This window comes from Littorina saxatilis, linkage group LG16 (genome assembly GCF_037325665.1).
Source record: "Littorina saxatilis isolate snail1 linkage group LG16, US_GU_Lsax_2.0, whole genome shotgun sequence".
Lineage (NCBI taxonomy): Eukaryota > Metazoa > Mollusca > Gastropoda > Littorinimorpha > Littorinidae > Littorina > Littorina saxatilis.
In genome coordinates this window covers 6,495,062-6,521,662 of record NC_090260.1, presented here as the reverse complement: position 1 = coordinate 6,521,662, position 26,601 = coordinate 6,495,062, and the positions used below count along the sequence as shown (strand labels likewise).

The window sequence follows — 26,601 nt, the reverse complement described above, 5'->3', positions numbered from 1 at the left end:
CGTAAATACCTGGCCACGATTGGTCAGATAGGCTCGCGTGGCTTTTCGCGTTTTAAAAGTCGTCTGCTCACCGCGTTTAGTTTTCGACTGAGTTTGCTTAGAAAAATGGCACGTGTGAACAGATCAACGCTCCGAAAAACACATCATAAAGGCAAGTGTACGAGAAGACAACAACTGAAGAGTTGCAGAGACAAGAGAACGACTAAAACACAATCGGTGACCAAGCGCACAAAATCTGGATCGACCGCTGTGGCATGCAGATCAAATTCTGCGTCAGGACTGAGAGTGTGTTCTTGGCGGTTTGACGCGAAAACAATTCAAGACGAACACATAGGCCTACACAGCAGCCACTGGTCAAAAGCGACAGGTCCAGAGGCTTCCCAAACAAGGAGATGTCTTGTTGATTTGAAAACCTTTGATGGTATTGACTTGTAAACGAACTTTGTTGTCCGCAATGTAAACAGCCAACGTTGTCACCATGCCCAGACTCAAAACAGAGACACGGCCTTGCAGTGTACGCGCATGTGAGGAAGTTGTTCCAGGTCAGTACTGCTGGATACCTTGCTTCCAAAGAAAGCGGTCAAACGGATTATGGTCTCATCAGGCAAGCCGTTTATTCGTCCAGACTCCTTGATATGTGGGCTAGGTGCTCAACAATTTAACAAATTTTGTGAAAGTTTAGATTTGGTAGGCATGGATCACAAAACCTTCCAGAAGAAAGCTGATAAACTCTATCAACGACTTGATGTAGATCTACTGGAGGAGAAAGTATTCAGTGAGGCTGTCCGTCAGGTCAGACAGATACACGCAACGCACAATGGAATGACACTGTCTGATGATGATGTTCTTGATATCAGTGTAAGCTACGACGGATCATGGCTGACCAGGGGGCACTCGTCCCACATTGGAATAGGGTGTGCTGTAGTCTAGACGTGCTGACTGGAATTTGCTTTGACGCTCATGTTATGTGCAACTACTGTCATACGTTTGCCAGACAACTGGAAACAAACTTCTCCAGGAGAAACCCCTGGAGTATGCTGCCTGGCTGGTAAAACAACTGGACATCTGTGACAAGAATTTTGCAGGTGAGTGCGTAGATCTAAACAGTATGTGTGTATGGTGCGTTTGTGAAGACGTTTGTTGAAATGGGATGATAGTGTGTTGTGTTTGAATTTTACATAGATCTGTAAGTGTTTGTGAAAATGTGTGTCAGTGTTTTGTGTGCGCTGTCTATGTGAAGTGTACGTGTGTGTGTGTGTGTGTGTGTGTGTGTGTGTGTGTGTGTGTGTGTGTGTGTGTGTGTGTGTGTGTGTGTGTGTGTGTGTGTGTCTGTGCGTGTTTGTGTATTTGTGTGTGTTTGGGTACTAATCCATGCATAGTAATACATGTACTGAACAAAAACAATGATAGCGTCTATGTTGGTAGATCTGTGGCTGATTGCCTTGTGTGTGTGTGTGTTTGTGTGTGTGTGTGTGTGAGTGTGCCTGCATGCATGTGTGCATGCATGTGTGTGTGTGTTTGGGTACTAATCCATGCATAGTAATACATGTACTGAACAAAAGCAATAATAGCGTCTATGTTGGTAGATATGTGGCTGATTGCCTTTTGTGTGTGTGTGTGTTTGTGTGTTTGCTATTCAGTGGCTGACTTTGACTGAAACGGTGGTTTTATTTTTAGGTTCCAGTGGCATCATGGAAGTCGAGGCGGCTCGGGTTCTGTGGGGCAGGTCAGTGTCGCAGCACAATCTGCGATACACAGTTATCCTGTCAGACGGTGACACAAAAACCTTCCAGGAACTTTCCAAAATAAAGCCTTATGGAGATCAAGTAACCATCGAAAAAGAAGAGTACATCAATCACGTTTCCAAGCGTCTTGTAACAGCGCTTCGCAACCTTGTGACAGACTGCCGCAAAAAAGGAATCACTTTGGGAGGGCGAGGGTATGATCAGCTGACTCTGAATACAATCAGGAAGTTGACGATATATTATAATCGGGCAATTAGGGGGGGGGGGGGGGGGGTAAGACAGTTGCAGACATGAAACGGGCAGTGATGGCATCTCTGCGTCACGACTTCTCAACAGATGACAAGCCACAGCATGACTTGTGCCCCCATGGTGCCGCGTCATGGTCCTTCTACCAGCCCCCAGGACCACACGCAAAACTCGTCCATACACCTCTCAACTTCAAGAAGCTGAATCCTCCTCTAGAACCAGTTTACCAGAGACTGACGAAAGATCAACTGCTTCAGAGATGTGTGTCAGGAAAAACCCAAAACTCTAATGAGTGTCTCCACAGCAGCGTTTGGGTTCGCTGCCCCAAGGACAAATTTGCATGCAAAAATCGCGTACGGTTTGCAGTCGTCACAGGGGCTAGGGAATTCAATTTTGAACCAGCGGCTGCTCTCAACACTGCACAGTTCTACGGCTTTACAACAGGCTGTAACATGAAAAGACTAAACAAGGCTAGGAGTGTAAAAGGGTTCTTGGCAGCCTCAGGTTCAAGAAAAATCAGCTAAACAAGAGACGCGACACTGTGCGTGCAGCTAAACTCAAAAGACAGGATGAGCTCATCAGACTACAAGGGGGTGCAGCATATGCTGCTGGGCAGTTTTAGGTAAGCCTGTAGTTACCAGGTGTCTGTGAAAAATACCTGAACTATGTTAACATTGATTTGGGGTGAATGAAAGAGCTTTGAAATGTTCTCGGCCTTGTTTCTCTGTTCAGCGTTTTTGCATGACCTGCTTTCTAGGAAACTGTTTTTCTTCAATCCAGCTGTTCAGAATGCAATGAAACTTAAGGGACATGCTTATCAGAGGACAACCTGTGGAATGACAACAGGAATTTTCTTTAAATTAATAAATAACTGTTCAGGCGGGTCATATTTACTAAAATTGTGCTGAAAAACATGATAATTCATCTAAAAAAAATATTTTATCAGAACTATTCATCCTAGAAAAAATCCCTGTTGTCATTCCACAACTATGGACTCCTACATCCTACATACAAAAAATCACATTCCTATGATTTAAGGGGAAGCTAAAAAACGTGTTCCTAGCAACCCATTTTGGCAGTTGGAGATTGCCGTTTCCATGGTAACGGACAGTGACGGTACTGAAAACGTTATCCGTTTTGAAATCGTATATGCCTTACCACTTCATAAGCATATAACATTAGCCTATGGTAGAAGTAAATACAAATTTAGATTTTAGTGGCTCCCTTTGCCTTAACGATCCCTTTCATTTGGCAGGCAATCTTAAGACGACACCCCCCGTTGTCTGACACTAGGTATCCTCCCTATTGGCTTATCGCCACAGGGAATCGGAAGTGGCCAGCCTTTAAAAGACTGAGCATTTAGGCTAGAGGAGAGATGCGTTTAGTGAGACCGATCATCGAGTGAGCTGTGTGCTGCTCATATGTTGTTGTTGTGAAAGTGTCGAACCTCTGCCCAAATTTATCGCGACTTGTGAATTCGTGCTCTTGTGTTTCGCGACTAGCGTCAGCAGCAGTTTTGTGTTTCTTTTACGTGTGCTCACTGAGGAGAATCTACACTGCTTTCTGGTGTTTGCTTTCTGGTATACGTTAAGTAAAAGTCACGTTATCGCAACCTCTGTCTTGGCGTCTCATTTATGCTTCCTGGCCTTTTCACCCCCTTCCACTCCACCCTATCACATCACAACCCTACCCCAATCCCTCTCATCATCACTGCTGTGTGTTACTCCCCCGTCTCACACCACTACCCCCATCCCTCTCATCATCACAGCTGTGTGTTACTCCCCCGTCTCACACCACTACCCCCATCCCTCTCATCATCACAGCTGTGTGTTACTCCTCCGTCTCACACCACTACCCCCATCCCTCTCATCATCACAGCTGTGTGTTACTCCTCCGTCTCACACCACTACCCCCATCCCTCTCATCATCACAGCTGTGTGTTACTCCTCCGTCTCACATTACTACCCCCATCCCTCTCATCATCACAGCTGTGTGTTACTCCTCCGTCTCACACCACTACCCCCATCCCTCTCATCATCACAGCTGTGTGTTACTCCTCCGTCTCACACCACTACCCCCATCCCTCTCATCATCACAGCTGTGTGTTACTCCTCCGTCTCACACCACTACCCCCATCCCTCTCATCATCACAGCTGTGTGTTACTCCTCCGTCTCACACCACTACCCCCATCCCTCTCACCATCACAGCTGTGTGTTACTCCTCCGTCTCACACCACTACCCCCATCCCTCTCAACATCTCAGTTGTGTTTTACTCATCCGTCTCACACCACTACCCCCATCTCTCTCATCATCACAGCTGTGTGTTACTCCTCCGTCTCACACCACTACCCCCATCCCTCTCACCATCACAGCTGTGTGTTACTCCTCCGTCTCAAACCACTACCCCCGTCGCTCTCAACATCTCAGTTGTGTTTTACTCCTCCGTCTCACACCACCACCCCCATCCCTCTCAACATCACAGCTGTGTTTTACCCCTCCGTCTCACACCACTACCCCCATCTCGCTGATTTTTACAGCTGCGTTTTACTCATCCGTCTCACATCACTGCCCAATCCCTCTCATTATCACAGCTGTGTTTTCCTCCTCCATCTCACACCATTACCCCCATCCCTCTTATCATCACAGCTGTGTTTTACTCCTCCGTCTAACACCACAACCCCCATCCCTCTTATCATCACAGCTGTGTTTTACTCCTCGGTCTAACACCACAACCCCCATCCCTCTAATCACCACAGCTGTGCTTTACTCCTCCGTCTCACACCACTACCCCTATCCATCTCATCATCACAGCTGTGTTTTACTCCTCCGTCTCACACCACTACCACCATCCCTCTAATCATAACAGCTGTGTTTTACTCCTCCGTCTCACACCACAACCCCCATCCCTCTAATCATCACAGCTGTGGTTTACTCCTCCGTCTCACACCACTACCCCCGTCGCTCTAATCATCTCAGTTGTGTTTTACTCATCCGTCTCACACCACTGCCCCATCCCTCTCATTTTCACAGCCGTGTTTTACCCCTCCGTCTCACACCACTACCCCCATCCCTCTTATCATCACAGCTGTGTTACTCCTCCGTCTAACACCACAACCCCCATCCCTCTCATCATCACAGCTGTGTTTTTCTTCTCGGTCTAACACCACAACCCCCATCCCTCTAATCACCACAGCTGTGCTTTACTCCTCCGTCTCACACCACTACCCCCATCCCTCTCATCATCACAGCTGTGTTTTACTCCTCCGTCTCACACCACTGCCACCATCCCTCTAATCATCTCAGCTGTGTTTTACTCTTCCGTCTCACACCACTACCCCCATCCCTCTAATCATCTCAGCTGTGGTTTACTCCTCCGTCTCACACAACTACCCCCGTCGCTCTAATCATCTCAGTTGTGTTTTACTCATCCATCTCACACAACTGTCCCATCCCTCTCATTTTCACAGCCGTGTTTTACTCCTCCGTCTCACACCACAACCCCCATCCCTCTAATCATCACATCTGTAATTACCTCCTCCGTCTAACACCACAACCCCCATCCCTCTTATCATCACAGCTGTGTTTTACTCCTCCGTCTAACACCACAACCCCCATCCCTCTAATCATCACAGCTGTGGTTTACTCCTCGGTCTCACACCACTACCCCCATCCCTCTCATCATCACAGCTGTGTTTTACTCCTCCATCTCACACCACTACCACCATCCCTCTAATCATCACAGCTGTGTTTTACTCCTCCGTCTCACACCACAACCCCCATCCCTCTAATCATCACAGCTGTGGTTTACTCCTCCGTCTCACACCACTACCCCCGTCGCTCTAATCATCTCAGTTGTGTTTTACTCATCCGTCTCACACAACTGCCCCCATCCCTCTAATCATCTCAGCCGTGTTTTACTTATCCGTCTCACACCACTACCCCCGTCCCTCTCATCATCTCAGCTGTGTTTTACTCTTCCGTCTCACACCACTACCCCCGTCCCTCTCATCATCACAGCTGTGTTTTACCCCTCTGTCTCACATTACTACCCCCATCCCTCTCATCATCACAGCTATGTTTTCCTCCCACATCTCACACCACTACCCCCATCCCTCAAATCATCGCAGCTGTGTTTTTATCCTTCGTCTGACACCCCTACCCCATCCCTCTCATTATCACGGCTGTATTTTACTCCTCTGTCTCACACCCCTACCCCATCTCTCTCATCATCACAGCTGTGTTTTGCTTCTCCGTCTGACACCACTACCCCATCCCTCTCATCATCACAGCTGTGTTTTACTCATCCGTCTGACACCACTACCCCATCCCTCTCATCATCACAGCTGTGTTTTACTCATCCGTCTTACATCCCTACCCCAGCCCTCTCATCATAACAGCTGTGTTTTACTCCTCCGTCTCACACCACTATCTCCATCCCTCTCATTTACACAGCTGTGTTTTTCTCCTCCGTCTGACATCTCTACCCCATCCCTCTTATTATCACAGCTGTGTTTTCCTCCTCCGTCTCTCACCACTATCTCCATCCCTCTTATTATCACTGTTGTGTTTTCCTCCTCCGTCTCACACCCCTACCCCCATCCCCCTTATCATCACAGCTGTGTTTTTATCATTCGTCTCACACCGCTACCCTATCCCTCTCATCATCACAGCTGTGTTATATTCCTCCGTCTCACACCACTACCCCCATCCCTCTCATATTGACAGCTGTGTTTTCCTCCTCCGTCTCACACCCCTACCCCCATTCCTCTCATCATCACAGCTGTGTTTTTATCCTTCGTCTCACACCCCTACCCTATCCATCTCATCATCTTAGCTGTGTTATATTCCTCGGTCTCACACCACTACCCCCATCCCTCTCATATTGACAGCTGTGTTTTCCCCCTCCGTCTCACACTCCTACCCCATCCCTCTCATCATCACAGCTGTGTTTTTATCCTTTGTCTCACACCCCTACCCCCATCCCTCTTATTATCACAGTTGTGTTTTCCTTCTCCGTCTCACACCCCTACCCCCATCCCCGTTATCATCACAGCTGTGTTTTTATCCTTCGTCTCACACCCCTACCCTATCCCTCTCATCATCACAGCTGTGTTTTACTCATCCGTCTGACATCACTACCCCGTCCCTCACATCATTACAGTCGCTTACCTCCTCCGTCTCACACCACTAACCCCTTCCCTCTCATCATCAGAACTGTGTTTACCTTCTCCGTCTTTCACCACTACCCCATTCAACTTTTATTTAAAGCTGTGATTTACTACTCCGTCTCTAACCACTATCTCCATCCCTCTTATTATCACAGCTGTGTTTTCCTCCTCCGTCTCACACCACTATCTCCATCCCTCTTATTATCAAAGTTGTGTTTTCTTTCTCCGTCTCACACCCCTACCCCCATCCCCCTTATCATCACAGCTGTGTTTTTATCATTCGTCTCACACCCCTACCCTATCCCTCTCATCATCACAGCTGTGTTATATTCCTCCGTCTCACACCACTACCCCCATCCCTCTCATATTGACAGCTGTGTTTTCCTCCTCCGTCTCACACCCCTACCCCCATCCCTCTCATCATCACAGCTGTGTTTTTATCCTTCGACTGACACCCCTACCCTATCCATCTCATCATCGCAGCTGTGTTATATTCCTCCGTCTCACACCACTACCCCCATCCCTCTCATATTGACAGCTGTGTTTTCCCCCTCCGTCTCACACCCCTACCCCATCCCTCTCATCATCACAGCTGTGTTTTTATCCTTCGTCTCACACCCCTACCCCCATCCCTCTTATTATCACAGTTGTGTTTTCCTTCTCCGTCTCACACCCCTACCCCCATCCCCCTTATCATCACAGCTGTGTTTTTATCCTTCGTCTCACACCCCTACCCTATCCCTCTCATCATCACAGCTGTGTTTTACTCATCCGTCTGACATCACTACCCCGTCCCTCACATCATTACAGTCGCTTCCCTCCTCCGTCTCACACCACTACCCCCTTCAACTTTTATTTAAAGCTGTGATTTACTCCTCCGTCTCTAACCACTATCTCCATCCCTCTTATCATCACAGTTGTGTTTTCTTTCTCCGTCTCACACCCCTACCCCCATCCCCCTTATCAACACAGCTGTGTTTTTATCATTCGTCTCACACCCCTACCCTATCCCTCTCATCATCACAGCTGTGTTATATTCCTCCGTCTCACACCACTACCTCCATCCCTCTCATATGGACAGCTGTGTTTTCCTCCTCCGTCTCACACCCCTACCCCCATCCCTCTCATCATCACAGCTGTGTTTTTATCCTTCGTCTCACACCCCTACCCTATCCATCTCATCATCGCAGCTGTGTTATATTCCTCCGTCTCACACCACTACCCCCATAACTCTCATATTGACAGCTGTGTTTTCCCCCTCCGTCTCACACCCCTACCCCATCCCTCTCATCATCACAGCTGTGTTCTTATCCTTCGTCTCACACCCCTACCCTATCCATCTCATCATCGCAGCTGTGTTATATTCCTCCGTCTCACACCACTACCCCCATCCCTCTCATATTGACAGCTGTGTTTTCCCCCTCCGTCTCACACTCCTACCCCATCCCTCTCATCATCACAGCTGTGTTTTTATCCTTTGTCTCACACCCCTACCCCCATCCCTCTTATTATCACAGTTGTGTTTTCCTTCTCCGTCTCACACCCCTACCCCCATCCCCCTTATCATCACAGCTGTGTTTTTATCCTCCGTCTCACACCCCTACCCTATCCCTCTCATCATCACAGCTGTGTTTTACTCATCCGTCTGACATCACTACCCCGTCCCTCACATCATTACAGCCGCTTCCCTCCTCCGTCTCACACCACTACCCCCTTCCCTCACATCATCAGAGCTGTGTTTTTATCATTCGTCTCACACCCCTACCCTATCCATCTCATCATCGCAGCTGTGTTATATTCCTCCGTCTCACACCACTACCCCCATCCCTCTCATCATCACAGCTGTGTTTTTATCTTTCGTCTCACACCCCTACCCCCATCCCTCTCATCATCACAGCTGTGGTGTATTCCTCCGTCTCACACCACTACCCCCATCCCTCTCATCACTACAGCTGTGTTTTTATCCTTTGTCTCACACCCCTACCCCCATCCCTCTCATCATCACAGCTGTGTTTTCCTCCTCCGTCTCACACCCCTACCCCCATCCCTCTCATCATCACAGCTGTGTTTTTATTCTTCGTCTCACACCCCTACCCCCATCCCTCTCATCATCACAGCTGCGTTTTTATCCTTCGTCTCACACCACTACAACCATCCCTCTCATCATCACAGCTGTGTTTTTATCCTTCGTCTCACACCACTACAACCATCCCTCTCATCATCACAGCTGTGTTTTTACACCACTACCCCATTCCTCTAATCATCACAGGTGTGTTTTATTCCTCCGTCTCCCACCACTACCCCCATCCCTCTCATAATCGCAGCTATGTTTTACTTCTCCGTCTCTCACCCCAACCCCCATCCCTCTTGATATCACAGCTGTGTTTTACTTCTCCGTCTAACACCACTACCCCCATCCCTCTCATCATCACAGCTGTGTTTTTATCATTCGTCTCACACCCCTACCCTATCCCTCTCATCATTACAGCTGTGTTATATTCCTCCGTCTCACACCACTTCCCCCATCCCTCTCATATGGACAGCTGTGTTTTCCTCCTCCGTCTCACACCCCTACCCCTATCCCTCTCATCATCACAGCTGTGTTTTTATCCTTCGTCTCACACCCCTACCCAATCCCTCTCATCATCACAGCTGTGTTTTACTTCTCCGTCCCACACCCCTACCCCCATCCCTCTCATCATCACAGCTGTGTTTTTATCCTTCGTCTCACACCCCTACCCTATCCATTTTATCATCGCAGCTGTGTTATATTCCTCCGTCTCACACCACTACCCCCATCCCTCTCATATTGACAGCTGTGTTTTCCCCCTCCGTCTCGCACCCCTACCCCCATTCCTCTCATCATCACAGCTTTGTTTTTATTCTTCGTCTCACACCCCTACCCCCCTCCCTCTCATCATCACAGCTGTGTTTTTATCCTTCGTCTCACACCCCTACCCAATCCCTCTCATCATCACAGCTGTGTTGTATTCCTCCGTCTCACACCACTACCCCCATCCCTTTGATCATCACAGCTGTGTTTTTATCCTTCGTCTCACACCCCTACCCCCATCCCTCTCATCATCACAGCTGTGTTGTATTCCTCCGTCTCACACCACTAACCCCATCCCTCTGATCATCACAGCTGTGTTTTTATCCTTCGTCTCACACCCCTACCCCCATCAGTCTCATCATCACAGCTGTGTTGTATTCCTCCGTCTCACACCCCTACCCCCCTCCCTCTCATCATCACAGCTGTGTTTTTATCCTTCGTCTCACACCACTACTCCCATCCCCCTTATCATCACAGCTGTGTTGTATTCCTCCGTCTCACACCACCAACCCCATCCCTCTTATATTGACAGCTGTGTTTAACTCCTCCGTCAAACACCCCTACCCCCATCCCTCTAATCATCTCAGCTGTGTTTTACTCCTCCGTCCCACACCACTACCCCATTCCTCTAATCATCTCAGGTGTGGTTTATTCCTCCGTCTCACACCACTACCCCCATCCCTCTCATCATCACAGCTGTGTTTTACTCCTCCGTCTAACACCACTACCCCCATCCCTCTCATCATCACAGCTGTGTTTTTATCATTCGTCTCACACCCCTACCCTATCCCTTTCATCATTACAGCTGTGTTATATTCCTCCGTCTCACACCACTACCCCCATCCCTCTCATATGGACAACTGTGTTTTCCTCCTCCGTCTCACACCCCTACCCCCATCCCTCTCATCATCACAGCTGTGTTTTTATCCTTCATCTCACACCCCTACCCTATCCATCTCATCATCGCAGCTGTGTTATATTCCTCCGTCTCACACCACTACCCCCATCCCTCTCATATTGACAGCTGTGTTTTCCCCCTCCGTCTCACACCCCCACCCCATCCCTCTCATCATCACAGCTGTGTTTTTATCCTTCGTCTCACACCCCTACCCCCATCCCTCTCATCATCACAGCTGTGTTTTTATCCTTCGTCTCACACCCCTACCCAATCCCTCTCATCATCACAGCTGTGTTGTATTCCTCCGTCTCACACCACTACCCCCATCCCTCTTATATTGACAGCTGTGTTTTACTCCTCCGTCAAACACCCCTACCCCCATCCCTCTAATCATCTCAGCTGTGTTTTACTCCTCCGTCCCACACCACTACCCCATTCCTCTAATCATCTCAGGTGTGTTTTATTCCTCCGTCTCACACCACTACCCCCATCCCTCTCGTAATCGCAGCTATGTTTTACTTCTCCGTCTCTCACCCCAACCCCCATCCCTCTTGATATCACTGCTGTGTTTTTATCATTCGTCTCACACCCCTACCCTATCCCTCTCATCATTACAGCTGTGTTATATTCCTTCGTCTCACATCACTACCCCTATCCCTCTCATATGGACAGCTGTGTTTTCCTCCTCCGTCTCACACCCCTACCCCCATCCCTCTCATCATCACAGCTGTGTTTTTATCCTTCGTCTCACACCCCTACCCTATCCATTTTATCATCGCAGCTGTGTTATATTCCTCCGTCTCACACCACTACCCCCATCCCTCTCATATTGACAGCTGTGTTTTCCCCCTCCGTCTCGCACCCCTACCCCCATCCCTCTAATCATCACAGCTGTGTTTTTATCCTTCGTCTCACACCCCTACCCCCATCCCTCTCATCATCACAGCTGTGTTGTATTCCTCCGTCTTACACCACTACCCCCATCCCTCTTATATTGACAGCTGTGTTTTACTTCTCCGTCAAACACCCCTACCCCCATCCCTCTAATCATCACAGCTGTGTTTTTATCCTTCGTCGCACACCCCTACCCATTCCCTCTCATCATCACAGCTGTGTTGTATTCCTCCGTCTCACACCCCTACCCCCATCCCTCTTATATTGACAGCTGTGTTTTACTCCTCCGTCAAACACCCCTACCCCCATCCCTCTAATCATCTCAGCTGTGTTTTACTCCTCCGTCCCACACCACTACCCCATTCCTCTAATCATCTCAGGTGTGTTTTATTCCTCCGTCTCACACCACTACCCCCATCCCTCTCATAATCGCAGCTATGTTTTACTTCTCCGTCTCTCACCCCAACCCCCATCCCTCTTGATATCACAGCTGTGTTTTACTTCTCCATCTAACACCACTACCCCCATCCCTCTCATCATCACAGCTATGTTTTTCTCCTCCGTCTCACACCCCTACCCCATTCCTCTCATCATCACAGCTGTTTTGTACTTCTCCGACTATAACCATTACTCCCATCCTGCTGATCATTACAGCTGTGTTTTACCCCTCCGTCTCACACCACTACCCCCATCCCTCTCATTATCACAGCCGTGTTTTCCTCCTCCGTCTTACACCACTATCGCCATCCCTCTCATCATCACAGCTGTGTTTTATCCCTCCGTCTCACACCACCACCCCCATCCCTCTCAACATCACAGCTGTGTTTTCCTCCTCCGTCTCACACCACTATCTCCAACCCTAACACCACTACCCCCATCCCTCTCATCATCACAGCTATGTTTTACTTCTCCGTCTCTAACCCCTACCCCCATCCCTCTTGATATCACAGCTGTGCTTCTCCGTCTAACACCACTACTCACATCCCTCTCATCATCACAGCTATGTTTTACTTCTCCGTCTCTAACCCCTATCCCCATCCCTCTTGATATCACAGCTGTGTTTAACTTCACCGTCTAACACCCCTACCCCATCTCTCTTATCATTACAGCTATATTGTCCTCCTCCGTCTCACACCATCACCCCATTCCTCTCATCATCACAGCTGTGTTTTACTTCTCCGTCTTTAACAACTACCCCATCCCTCTCAACATCACAGCTGTGTTTTATCCCTCCGTCTCACACCACTACCCCATCCCGCTGATCATTACAGCTGTGTTTTGCTTATTCGTCGTACACAACCCCCATCCCTCTCATCCTCACAGCTGTGTTTTACTCCTCCCTCTGACACTACTACCCCCATCCCTCTCATCATCACAGCTGTGTTTTACTCCTCCGTCTCACATCACTAGCCCCATACCTCTCATCATCACAGCTGTGTTGTATTCCTCCGTCTCACACCACTACCCCCATCCCTCTTATATTGACAGCTGTGTTTTACTCCTCCGTCAAACACCCCTACCCCCATCCCTCTAATCATCACAGCTGTGTTTTACTCCTCTGTCCCACACCACTACCCCATCCCTCTAATCATCTCAGGTGTGTTTTACTCCTCCGTCTCACACCACTACCCCCATCCCTCTCATAATCGCAGCTATGTTTTACTTCTCCGTCTCTCACCCCAACCCCCATCCCTCTTGATATCACAGCTGTGTTTTACTTCTCCGTCTAACACCACTACCCTCATCCCTCTCATCATCACAGCTATGTTTTTCTCCTCCGTCTCACACCACTACCCCATTCCTCTCATCATCACAGCTTTATTGTACTTTTCCGACTATAACCATTACCCCCATCCCTCTGATCATCACAGCCGTGTTTTACTCCTCCGTCTCACACCACTACCCCCATCCCTCTCATCATCACAGCTGTGTTTTATCCCTCCGTCTCACACCACTACCCCCATCCCTCTCATCATCACAGCTGTGTTTTATCCCTCCGTCTCACACCACTACCCCCATCCCTCTCAACATCACAGCTGTGTTTTACTCCTCCGTCTCACACCACTATCTCCAGCCCTAACACCACTACCCCCATCCCTCTCATCATCACAGCTATGTTTTACTTCTCCGTCTCTAACCCCTATCCCCATCCCTCTTGATATCACAGCTGTGTTTAACTTCACCGTCTAACACCCCTACCCCATTCCTCTCATCATCACAGCTGTGTTTTACTTCTCCGTCTTTAACAACTACCCCATCCCTCTCATCATCACAGCTGTGTTTTATCCCTCCGTCTCACACCACTACCCCATCCCTCCCATCATCACAGCTGTGTTTTACTCCCCCGTCTCACACCCCTACCCCATCCCTCCCATCATCACAGCTGTGGTTTACTCCTCCGTCTCACACCCCTATCCCCATCCCTCTCATCACCACAGCTGTGTTTAATTCTTCCGTCTCACACCCCTACCCCATCCCTCTCATCATCACAGCTGTGTTTTACTCCTCCGTCTCACACCCCTACCCCATCCCTCCCATCATCACAGCTGTGTTTTACTCCCCCGTCTCACACCCCTACCCCATCCCTCCCATCATCACAGCTGTGTTTTACTCCTCCGTCTCACACCCCTACCCCATCCCTCCCATCATCACAGCTGTGTTTTCCTCCTCCGTCTCACACCCCTATCTCCATCCCTCTCATCATCACATCTGTGTTTTACTCCTCCGTCTTACACCCCTACCCCCATCCCTCTCATATTGACAGCTGTGCTTTACTCCTCCGTCTAACACCCCTACCCCCATCCCTCTAATCATCACAGCTGTGTTTTACTCCTCCGTCTGACACCCTACCCCCATCCCTCTAATCATCTCAGCTGTGTTTTGCTCCTCCGTCTCACACCACTACCCCCATCCCTTTAATCATCACAGCTATGTTTTACTTCTCCGTCTCCAACCTCTACCCCTATCCATCCAATCATCTCAGCTGTATTTTCCTCCTCCGTCTCACACCCCTACCCCATCCCTCTCATCATCACAGCTGTGTTTTACCTCCTCCGTCTCACACCCCTACCCCTTCCCTCTCAACATCACATCTGTGTTTTACTTTTTCCTCCCCCTTCCACACCCCTACCACTACACTTTCAGTCACAGCAATCTCTGACACTGATGTCACACCAATCTATTGCCGCTGATGTCACACCAATCTCTTGACACTGATGTCGCCACTGTTGTCACACCAATCTCTAGAGACTGATGTCACACCAATCTCTTGACACTGATGTCGACACTGTTGTCACACCAATCTCTAGACACTAATGTCACACCAATCTCTCGTCAAGGGATTGGTATGACATCATTGTCTAGAGATTGGTGTGACATTAGTGTCAAGAGATTGGTGTTACATTAGTGTCAGAGATTGCTGTGACATCAGTGTCAGAGATTGGTGTGGCATCAGTGTCAGAGATTGGTGTGACATCAGTGTCAAGAGATTGGTGTGACATCAGTGGCAAGAAATTGGTGTGACATCAGTGTCAAGAGATTGGTGTTACATCAGTGGTAAGAGATTGGTGTGGCATCAGTGTCAGAGATTGGTGTGACATCAGTGTCAGAGATTGGTGTGACATCAGTGTCAGAGATTGGTGTGACGGAAAGTTTCAGTCAGCGTGTAAAGCAACGAGGCTGTTGATGGTTCGGGTCGTGTACAATGTGACAATGATCAAACCCTCACAAAACCTGATACGGAGTCTGAACGGGCCTACATAATGATTCACCCTCAAAATAAACAATTTAAAGCTTGCAATGTTGGTGTACTTAGTGGCCAAGTTTGTTCGCTTACCTCACTGTTTGACAACCTTGACCCTTGGTCCTCTGGTTCCTGAGAGCTCGCCATCGTGCTGCTTGGCTCTGACCTGAAACATTATGAACATCTGATACTGTGACATGGCTTGGTAACATTGTGTGTGACCTGAAACATCATGTACATCTGATACTGTGACATGGCTTGGTAACATTGTTTGTGACTTAAAACATCACGTACATCTGATACTGAGACATGGCTTGGCAACATTATGTGTGACCTGAAACATTATGTACATCTACACTACTCGTCATAAAACAACTGTATAGATGCGTTTGAGAGCAGATCTTTCTGATGAGGCTGTCTCTGACTTGAACAAAAACCTTAGGATAGTCTTAGACAAGCACGCTCCTGTGCAACAGCGGAAGGTGCGCCAGCGTCCGCCTACCCCTTGGTATAACTCCGTTGCTCCGGAGCTTCAACAGTTGAAACGTGAGCGGCGTCAAGCTGAGCGACGCTGGGCAACTTCCAAGCTGACTGTACATAAGCAGATTTATGACGCCACCAAGCAGAAAGTCATAGATTTTGTTGATGCCGCCAAGACCACTTTTTATTCATCCACTGTCGCAGCATCCTCATCTTGTAAAGAGTTGTTTAACACTGTCACCACCATGATTGGTAAAGCAAAAAAGGTCATTCTTCCAACTGTACATGACATGTCTAAACTGCCAGATGTTTTTTCTAAGTATTTTCATGAACAGATCTTACCATCCGCAACAGCTTCGCCCAGCATAGCGACTCAGACCGCTCTCCCATTTTTGTTGGAAATTCGTTCTCTGTTTTCACCCCAGTCTCTGAAGATGTTGTTCGTAAACTCTATGTGAAGTCTGCCAAAACGTCCTGTGACCTCGACCCCCTCCCCACCCCCCTTCTCTGTGATCACTTAGACATCCTTCTACCCACCATCACTAGAATACTGAACGAGTCCCTTTCCACTGGCACCGTCCCTTCAGATTTCAAAAAAGCTGTCATTAAACCCCTTCTGAAGAAAAGCTCCTTCGACCCCAACGTACTTAAGAACTACAGGCCCATCTCAAACCTTCCCTTCCTTTCTAAAATCCTAGAGAAGATAGTCCTAAACCAGCTCTCCTCCCACCTCTCTGCCAACAACCTCCTCACTCCGCACCAGTCAGCTTACCGCACGGACCATAGCACAGAGACCGCAGTCCTTAGTATCCTCAACAACATTTTGACTTCCTTAGACGATAACAAAATTTCCCTGCTCCTCCTGTTAGACCTTTCGGCCGCTTTCGATACAATTGATCATGAAATCCTGCTGTCCCGCCTTGAGCACACTTTCGGCATCCAAAATTCAGTTCTAAATTGGTTCAGATCCTATCTCTCAGACAGAACAAATTTTGTAATTGTAAACGACGTCCCATCCCAGGAAACCTCCCTCCTTTTTGGCGTTCCCCAGGGCTCTGTGCTCGGGCCCGTGCTGTTCATCATGTACACCTCCCCTCTGACTGACCTCATCGACAGACATTCCGTTTCCCACGAAATGTTTGCTGACGACACTCAGCTTCAGAACTCAGCGACTCCCTCAGAATACGCCCAGATGACCACCTCCCTTCAGTCTTGCATTGCTGACGTTGAACTCTGGATGTCCACTAACAAGCTTAGACTTAACTCAGGGTCCCCACTGTTTTTTTAGAAACAAAATTCCATGACTTTTCCATGACTTTCCATGAGCCTCAATGACATTTTCCATGACTAGATCCACAGGTCGCCATTTCCGAACATGCAAACTTGTTACGTCTTGTCACTGCCAGTTTTGACACTGGCTTGCTTTGCACTGAGTTTGAGTCAGTTTCTACGCAGTGTCTCTTCGACAAGCAAGTCAAGCATTTGCTACGCATTCAGATTATCGGTAATGTTTGCGGGTCCTGTCATTTCACTAAACTGGACCAGCCACTGTGTGTATCTATCTGCACTTTCGTAAATTCCGTTTCGTAACCGTCACTGTGACTTGACAAACTGTCCTTTTTTTCACCGCGATACACAGTTCATTGCGGCGAAGATCTTCCTCGGTAATTCGTTCCAATTCTACATACTTTTTGTTGTCAAGAAACAACTCGAAAGAAAGTTTCAAACTCATCATCCTCCATCTTGCTTGTCGAAGCGCTAAAGTACTTTATCGATGCAAAAACAAAAGCAGAAAACTTCGACGAAACCGACTCAAATGCAGCGCAGACGACACGACGAGATAACGGAAGGAAGTGAGCCTCGCTTTGGCTCAAGTGCCGTTAAAAATACCGTTATTCTTGTATGTAAATACGAACGAGAAGTTGGTCATATGAACAAGCCTAGCGCTGGCGACGCAAATCGCTACTGGCTGGCAGAGGGGGGGGGGGGGGGGGGGGTGGATGGCTGGGCAACGAAAATCGCCGCTGGCGTGCTAAAGGTTAATTTTTTTCTTTCTTATTGTTGTTAAATTCCATGACTTTCCCGGTTTTCCAGGACCTGTACGAACCCTGTTAACTGTGACAAAACAGAAGCCATTCGTTTCACGAAATCCTCCCTCTCCTCCTCTCTCTCTCTCCCTCCTTCTATCACTTTGGGCAGCAGCACTATTGAATTCTCAGACTCCGTCCGTGATCTTGGCATCTTTCTTGATAGCGATCTCTCCATGAAACACCATGTTATGAAAGTCTGTCAGTCCGCTTACATCGAGCTTAAGAGAATAGGTTCTATCCGCCCATACCTTACCGAAGATGCCACCAAGACCCTTGTTTCCTCCTACATTCTTTAGCTCGATTAGACTACGGAAATTCTGTTCTCATTGGCTGTCCTCAGTCTGTCATCCATCCTTTGCAGCGCGTTCTAAATTCTGCAGCCCGGCTTGTCTGCAAAGCCCCTCGGTCCCAGTCCTGTTCCCCCTTGCTAAAGAAACTTCATTGGCTCCCTGTATAGAGCTGAGAATCCAATATACACACACAAACTCCAATTTGAACTGTACCTGTTTCAGAGGTGGACCTTTCTAGTGACCTGTAATTACTCAACTGTCTGTTGGAACATATTAGGGAAAATAATCTATCAATGTGCTTTTGTAAATTTGTTGGTTAAATCAGAATTACTTTCAATTCTGTTTCCAGTCCTTTGTGCAAATTCGTATTAATCCCAGCGAAGCTGGAGGTATCCCGTGAACGCTATACTGTAATCGACTTGAGAAATGTGCATACCGAATAATACATGATAAAGAAGGATTCTTTGTGCCCGGCTACGTGCTACAGTTGGAGATGGAAGTTCACCAAAAATTGGGACCATACTAACAAAAATACGGTGGGTGCAATAGTCGCCCCCATTTTTTCAGCAAACGCCACCCAAGGCTGCTTTGGACGGGTAGAAATTCCGTAGTTTCCAAGTCTATGGATAAAGCTCGCGTAAGAAGAATACGTCAAGGTCGAAAGTCTTTGACGTCAATTAATGCATCATGACGTCATGCCTCCCTGTAGTCTTTCTCTCTCGCGCAGTGTGTGTTTGTGTTCATTTTGTGCACATGTGTTAGTGTTACTGTTTGTGTGTGTGTGTGTGTGTGTGTGTGTGTGTGTGTGTATGTGTGTGTGTGTGTGTGTGTGTACACGCGTGCATGAGTCTGTACTCGTGTGTGTGTAAGTGTGTGTGTGTGGGCATAAGTGTATGTGTGTATGTGTGTTTGTTTGTTTGTAAAGGTGGGTATGTCCGTCTGTCCATATGTGCGTATACATGGGTGTGTGTTTTGTGTGTATGAAGATTTTTGTGAGAGAGTGAGTGAGTGCGTGTGAGTGAGTGTGTGTATGTCATTGTGTGTGTGTGTGTGTGTGACTTGGGGGGTGTGTGTGTGTGCGTGTGTGTGTGTGTGTGTGTGTGTGTGTTTGAGAGAGAGAGAGAATGTGTGTGTTGTCACGTAGTGGTGGCAAGTGTTTGACGACTTTTGTCCTTGGTGGCAATGTTGCGTTATTTTCGGCGCGATGTATCATTGTGTGTTTGTTGATGGGTGCATTCCGTGCGATTTCCCTGTGCCAGTTGCTATAACACTGTCAGCGAATTATGCACGCTTAGATGGCGTATCTCGTGCGCTAGCTGCGGACCTTGCGTTGCAGCAATTTTTGCGCAGGCCTTGAGTTCTGTCTCGTGTGTATGAGTACGACAGAATTGCGAGAGTTCACGGTTTGGAGGGCAGAGAAGCTGGACAGAGTCTGGACTGTGTGGCGGTGTTGAGATTTTGTTGGCAACTACCAAGAGCCGCTGGGGTAATTGTTGTTGGAATGTGTCTTGTTTCGTTTGGTTATTGGTTGTAATTATTGTCGTCTACTGTGGTGTCGTTGTCTCAGTTGTCGTGTGAAATTTTGTGTGAACTAACACTAGTTGACAGTGTCAGTGGACAGAACGATTAGTGGTCAAGGTGACGTTTTAACCAAGTTCAAAACAACTCCAGCTTTTGCTTTGTTTGACGACTGTTATTTTATCAAGGGACGTTAACGTGTATTACAATCAAGAATGCCAAGCCTGGGTTGCTTTCCGTTCTTTGGAAATTGATTATAGCATTCATGGTTATTGTGGAGATTTATGGTTGTTGTAAATACTGTTGCCGGGTGATTGACAGCTCGCAAGACAATATTTCCTGGGGGTAATATTATTGTACACACCTAGGGCTGGGGGCAGTGGGGGAAAGGACATGTTTCGCCGACTCTGGGACTCAGTGGTTATCGAATGTGTTGCAGCTTTCTTTTCTTCTTGATGTTCTTCATCAACCCACCTGTTGCCTCGACCTTGTCACCGGTGTTGTCACCGTGGCAGTATCCTGCAGCGCTACTGTGTTCCACTCTCAGCTTGGGATGTCCGCCCGCCTTCGGAGCTTGATTTGTGCACCGTCGAGGCCGGGTGGGTTCGCCTCCACCGTGCTTCGTCTCCACCGCCGTCCGTCCTCGTTGTCGCCGGCGCTGATGGGGTGACGTAGGGGGCTATAACTACGCTCTCGCATGAACTGACGTCGAGACCCTGGTGCATCACCTTCAGGAAGCCCGCGCTGCATGAGCCGAGCTTCAAGTTACCCCGTCGACACTTACGGGGAGGACCAGCTTACCTGCTAATTGCAAGCAGTCTATCGTCGACGTGACGTCACCGTCAAGGAACACTTATCTTCGCCGACAAAGAGCTAAGTCTTCCATCTTTTCCCCTCTCTTGTTCCCGGCCCGACGGTGTCAGTCATTTTTTGTTGTTTACCCCACAGAGAGGAAAAACTTGTAAATATTGAGACAACGCAGGCTCGTCTCAATAACTCTTGATCTTCGGGAGGAGTCCCAAGATATGCATCAGGGAGTAGTCCCTAGACTTTCTTTGAATATTTGTTTCATGCGTTTTCCCTATTAAATGTACAGGGTCAGTCTTTATTCTCTTAAATCTTCAATTAATTTTCCCTGTTTCTTGTGAATTTCATGAACGATTACTGTGGCGAAGACCCTTGAATTATTATTGATCGCAACCTATCGCAGGTTTTTTTTCCCCGTGTGTTTGATTGCTAAGGCTGCAGCCGGACGTCTGCCTTGCCTTGTTTATGCTTGTATATCGTGATCTAGCACAGGGGTGCTGAGTAACTATTCCCATTAACCCTTACTAACCGCTTAATAGTTGTGTGCGTGTGCATGTGTTATAAGTGTGCTTGAAGTTGGAAACAGAGTGAATATAAATGTGAATAATAACTTGGAAAAGGATGCAAAACGGGCTTGGTTATTTCTTTTTTTAATGCCAACAACGCAAGTAACTTACATTTCACGCCTTGACGTGACATATTTGGTGGAGATGCAGGGTACAAAACACGGTTGACATATAAAGCTAACTTATACTTGTTTTTTGTTTTTTTTATAAGTTCATAAGTTGTTAACCCTCTGTTTTACTTGTTCCCGTCCCTATTTGTTCACTTGTGTGGTATATAGCCTTGTCCCTTGTTGTGGGTTTTTCCGAGCTATTTCATCTTTGCGATTTGATTCACACTCGTTCTTCGTTTCGGGTTTCGGTCTTGTTTTCATGATGTCATGCACAGACGATGTCTAAGGACTCGTCTCCAAGGAAATTACGTTCTTTACCACGTGTTGATTATTCCGAACAAACAGTCACTGACGACGATAATTCTTCTTCCTCTGACGTAGTTGATACTTCGGAGTATTCGCTTTCTGATACCTCTTTTGTTGCCGCTCCTGCTCCTCCGCTGGCTGCTACTCCCTCAGGTAATCCTCCTGCCACCATGGACTACCTTCAGTTAGGTAAGGAGGCCGGTCTTACCGGACGTGATTTGTTGGATTTTGTGGTGGAGGCCGAAGAGAGGAAACGTAATTTTGAACTAGAGGCTGAGGAAAGGAAACGCCGACTCGCCATGGAAGAAGAAAGCCACTCATACGCTTTAGCCAACCCGGAACAAACGCATGCTCACCAGGTTGCTTTGGCGGCCGCCTCAGTCACGTCCAAGAAATCAGACATTGGCATTATTGCCGACAAAATTCGGTTGCCTTATTTGGACGATGGGGATGATGTGGATACGTACCTGGCCAAGTTTGAGCGTATTGCTACGCAGATGAGGTGGGAGGTCTCGACTTGGGCCCTCAGGTTGAGTGGTCACCTCAAGGGCAAAGCTGCCGAGGTTTATACGAAGCTGTCAGTTGAAATAGCTGATGACTATGATGTTTTAAAGGATGCTCTTTTGAAAGCTTTCCATTGCACGGCAAAGACGTACAGAGAGAAGTTCCGCGCTGCCAAGCGTGTTGGTTCCGAGACATACGAGCAGGGGTTGGAGCGCAGCAAGATGTATTTGGACCGTTGGCTTCATCTTGCCAAAGGCAATCGTGATTTTGACAGCCTCTATGACCTCATTCGTCTTGAGCAGTTTATCGACGGTCTGCCCGCTGATGTCAAAGCATTTGTGAAGGAGCGGTCACCTGGATCGGCTGACGCTGCTGCTGCCGCTGCCCAAGCTTATTTAGAAGCCCACGAGCCGGATTGCAAAAACCCGTTCTCTCGTCGTCAGGCCGAGTCTGTCTGTGCCGTAAGTACTTCCGGTGCCAAGAAGAAGCAGAGACAGCGTCGCCAGGCTGCCAAGTCTGAGGAGAGGGAGAGTCAGGTCAGTTCTCCTGCCTCTCAGGATAATTCTGAATCGGTGGCCACCATTAATGCGCCGCCCGGGGAAAAGAAACATTGTAATTATTGTAATCGGGATGGCCACGAGGCTGATTATTGCTTCAAGCGTGCTCGTGACGTCATAGCTCGCGAAAGTTCGTCGGTTACCGGTTCCGGGCAGTCGTCCGCGATTTTTGGATGTGTTCATGTGATCTCCGCTGACGGTTCTGTGCCAAAGTTGCGTTCTCGGTTGTGTCCAGATTGTCAGGCTGCTACCGCAGGCGATAACTACATGGTCAAGGTAAAAATTTGTGGCATTGAGACCGAGGCTCTCCGAGACACAGGTTCCAACATATCGCTGGCTCGGCATGATATCGTCCCTAAATCATGTTTCACAGGCAAGACCCGCGATCTCACCGGTGCGTTCGGCCCGGATAGTCGCGTCGCTCAGATTGCCCACGTGGATGTAGAGACACCTTATTACTCCGGAGTTATCGAGGTCAATGTCGTGAATGATCTCAACACTTCTGTTCTCATCGGGAATCACTTCACTCTTCCCTCCGGTGTGGTTGTCGAAGTCCCGACTTACGGCCCGCGCGATTCGTGTGCCGCTGTGACTCGTGCTCAGGCTAAGAAGGACGCCCGCGGCGATCTTCCCCTCGATCCTAAATCACAAGGTCTTCAGAAGACTAGGCAAGAACTGATTGATGCCCAGGAATCTGACTCTTCTCTCAAACGGATGCGTGATTTGGCTCGCGACCAGCACCCGTGGTCCTCCCAGGGTCAAGGCCGTGTGCGGTTCCTGTATCGCGCCAACGTTTTGTACCGCGAGTATTGTGGTTCTGATGGAGTGTTCCACCGCCAAGTTTGCGTTCCTCACCCGTTCCGCAGCGAGGTCTTAACTCGAGGCCATTCTTCACCGATGGCCGGCCACCTAGCTGCTAGACGCACGTTGAGCCGGATCTGGTCGGATTTTTATTGGCCGGGCATGTGTGCCGACGTTCGCCGGTTTGTCGCGTCTTGCGAGTCGTGTCAGCGCACAGTTCCCCGCGGCAGTTTGCGCAGGGTTGCTCTCGAGAAAATGCCGCTGGTGGATGTTCCTTTCGAACAGGTAGTGATTGACCTCATCGGGCCCATCCATCCTCCGTCCGGCGTGTCCCTAGTGCTTCAGTTATCTCTTTATAGACTTTTCCATGTCATACACTCTGGCATAGCCATCTTCTGTGTCACCTGTCACCCGCGGTTTCCTCTGGGATGGGGGTTTGTCACGTAGTGGTGGCAAGTGTTTGACGACTGTTGTCCTTGGTGGCAATGTTGCGTTATTTTCGGCGCGATGTATCATTGTGTGTTTGTTGATGGGTGCATTCCGTGCGATTTCCCTGTGCCAGTTGCTATAACACTGTCAGCGAATTATGCACGCTTAGATGGCGTATCTCGTGCGCTAGCTGCGGACCTTGCGTTGCAGCAATTTTTGCGCAGGCCTTGAGTTCTGTCTCGTGTGTATGAGTACGACAGAATTGCGAGAGTTCACGGTTTGGAGGGCAGAGAAGCTGGACAGAGTCTGGACTGTGTGGCGGTGTTGGGATTTTGTTGGCAACTACCAAGAGCCGCTGGGGTAATTGTGTGTTGGAATGTGTCTTGTTTCGTTTGTTTATTGGTTGTAATTATTGTCGTCTACTGTGGTGTCGTTGTCTCAGTTGTCGTGTGAAATTTTGTGTGAACTAACACTAGTTGACAGATGTCAGTGGACAGAACGATTAGTGGTCAAGGTGACGTTTAAACCAAGTTCAAAACAACTCCAGCTTTTGCTTTGTTTGACGACTGTTATTTTATCAAGGGACGTTAACGTGTATTACAATCAAGAATGCCAAGCCTGGGTTGCTTTCCGTTCTTTGGAAATTGATTATAGCATTCATGGTTATTGTGGAGATTTATGGTTGTTGTAAATACTGTTGCCGGGTGATTGACAGCTCGCAAGACAATATTTCCTGGGGGTAATATTATTGTACACACCTAGGGCTGGGGGCAGTGGGGGATAGGATATGTTTCGCCGACTCTGGGACTCAGTGGTTATCGAATGTGTTGCAGCTTTCTTTTCTTCTTGATGTTCTTCATCAACCCACCTGTTGCCTCGTCCTTGTCACCGGTGTTGTCACCGTGGCAGTATCCTGCAGCGCTACTGTGTCCCACTCTCAGCTTGGGATGTCCGCCCGCCTTCGGAGCTTGATTTGTGCACCGTCGAGGCCGGGTGGGTTCGCCTCCACCGTGCTTCGTCTCCACCGCCGTCCGTCCTCGTTGTCGCCGGCGCTGATGGGGTGACGTAGGGGGCTATAACTACGCTCTCGCATGAACTGACGTCGAGACCCTGGTGCATCACCTTCAGGAAGCCCGCGCTGCATGAGCCGAGCTTCAAGTTACCCCGTCGACACTTACGGGGAGGACCAGCTTACCTGCTAATTGCAAGCAGTCTATCGTCGACGTGACGTCACCGTCAAGGAACACTTATCTTCGCCGACAAAGAGCTAAGTCTTCCATCTTTTCCCCTCTCTTGTTCCCGGCCCGACGGTGTCAGTCATTTTTTGTTGTTTACCCCACAGAGAGGAAAAACTTGTAAATATTGAGACAACGCAGGCTCGTCTCAATAACTCTTGATCTTCGGGAGGAGTCCCAAGATATGCACCAGGGAGTAGTCCCTAGACTTTCTTTGAATATTTGTTTCATGCGTTTTCCCTATTAAATGTACAGGGTCAGTCTTTATTCTCTTAAATCTTCAATTAATTTTCCCTGTTTCTTGTGAATTTCATGAACGATTACTGTGGCGAAGACCCTTGAATTATTATTGATCGCAACCTATCGCAGGTTTTTTTTCCCCGTGTGTTTAATTGCCAAGGCTGCAGCCGGACGTCTGCCTTGCCTTGGTTATACTTGTATATCGTGATCTAGCACAGGGGTGCTGAGTAACTATTCCCATTAACCCTTACTAACCGCTTAATAGTTGTGTGCGTGTGCATGTGTTATAAGTGTGCTTGAAGTTGGAAACAGAGTGAATATAAATGTGAATAATAACTTGGAAAAGGATGCAAAACGGGCTTGGTTATTTCTTTTTTTAACGCCAACAACGCAAGTAACTTACATTTCACGCCTTGTGTGTGTGTGTGTGTGTGACTTGGGGGGTGTGTGTGTGTGCGTGTGCGTGTGTGTGTGTGTGTGTGTGTGTTTGAGAGAGAGAGAGTGTGTGTGTGTGTGTGAATGTGTGTGTGCATGAGTTTGTGTGTATGTTTGTGTGTGTATGAGTGTGTATATGTGTTTGTTTGTAAAGGTGTGTGTGTCCGACTATCTATGTGCATATCAGTTTGTTTGTTTGTTTGCTTAACGCCCAGCCGACCACGAAGGGCCATATCAGGGCGGTGCTGCTTTGAAATATAACGTGCGCCACACACAAGACAGAAGTCGCAGCACAGGCTTCATGTCTCACCCAGTCACATTATTCTGACACTGGACCAACCAGTCCTAGCACTAACCCCATAATGCCAGACGCCAGGCGGAGCAGCCACTAGATTGCCAATTTTAAAGTCTTAGCTATGACCCGGCCGGGGTTTGAACCCACAACCTCCCGATCACGGGGCGGACGCCTTACCACTAGGCCAACCGTGCCGGTCTATGTGCGTATGAGTGTGTGTTTTGTGTGTATGAGATTTGTGTGAGTCAATGTGTGAGTCAATGTGTGTGTGTGTGTGTGTGTGGATGGATGTGTGTGTGGGGGTGTGTGTGTGTGTGCGTGCGTATGTAAGCATACAGTGTGTGTGTGTGGGTGTGTGTCTGTTTGTATAAGAGAGAGAGAGAGAGAGAGAGAGAGAGAGAGAGAGAGAGA

At 48.4% G+C, this 26,601-nt stretch overlaps 2 protein-coding genes across 2 annotated transcripts in view; one reads left to right on the top strand and one right to left on the bottom strand.

Annotated features, from left to right (window-relative positions):
* Nucleotides 1–26,601, bottom strand: part of LOC138949826 (uncharacterized) — an 85,179-nt gene that overhangs the window by 22,030 nt on the left and 36,548 nt on the right. The window contains exon 6 of the mRNA XM_070321602.1: nucleotides 15,621–15,693. Within this exon, the coding sequence (XP_070177703.1) occupies nucleotides 15,621–15,693 (73 nt within the window). The remainder of the gene's footprint in view (nucleotides 1–15,620; nucleotides 15,694–26,601) is intronic.
* On the top strand, nucleotides 21,376–25,864 carry LOC138950244 (uncharacterized). Its single transcript, XM_070321975.1, has 2 exons — nucleotides 21,376–24,345; nucleotides 24,819–25,864. The coding sequence occupies exon 1, from the start codon at nucleotides 21,667–21,669 to the stop codon at nucleotides 24,001–24,003; it is 2,337 nt and encodes a 778-aa protein (XP_070178076.1). The 5' UTR covers nucleotides 21,376–21,666; the 3' UTR covers nucleotides 24,004–24,345; nucleotides 24,819–25,864.

Coding starts and splice junctions, on each gene's coding strand:
- LOC138950244 (XM_070321975.1), top strand. CDS start 21,667: ATGTCTAAGGACTCGTCTCCAAGGAAATTACGTTCTTTACCACGTGTT.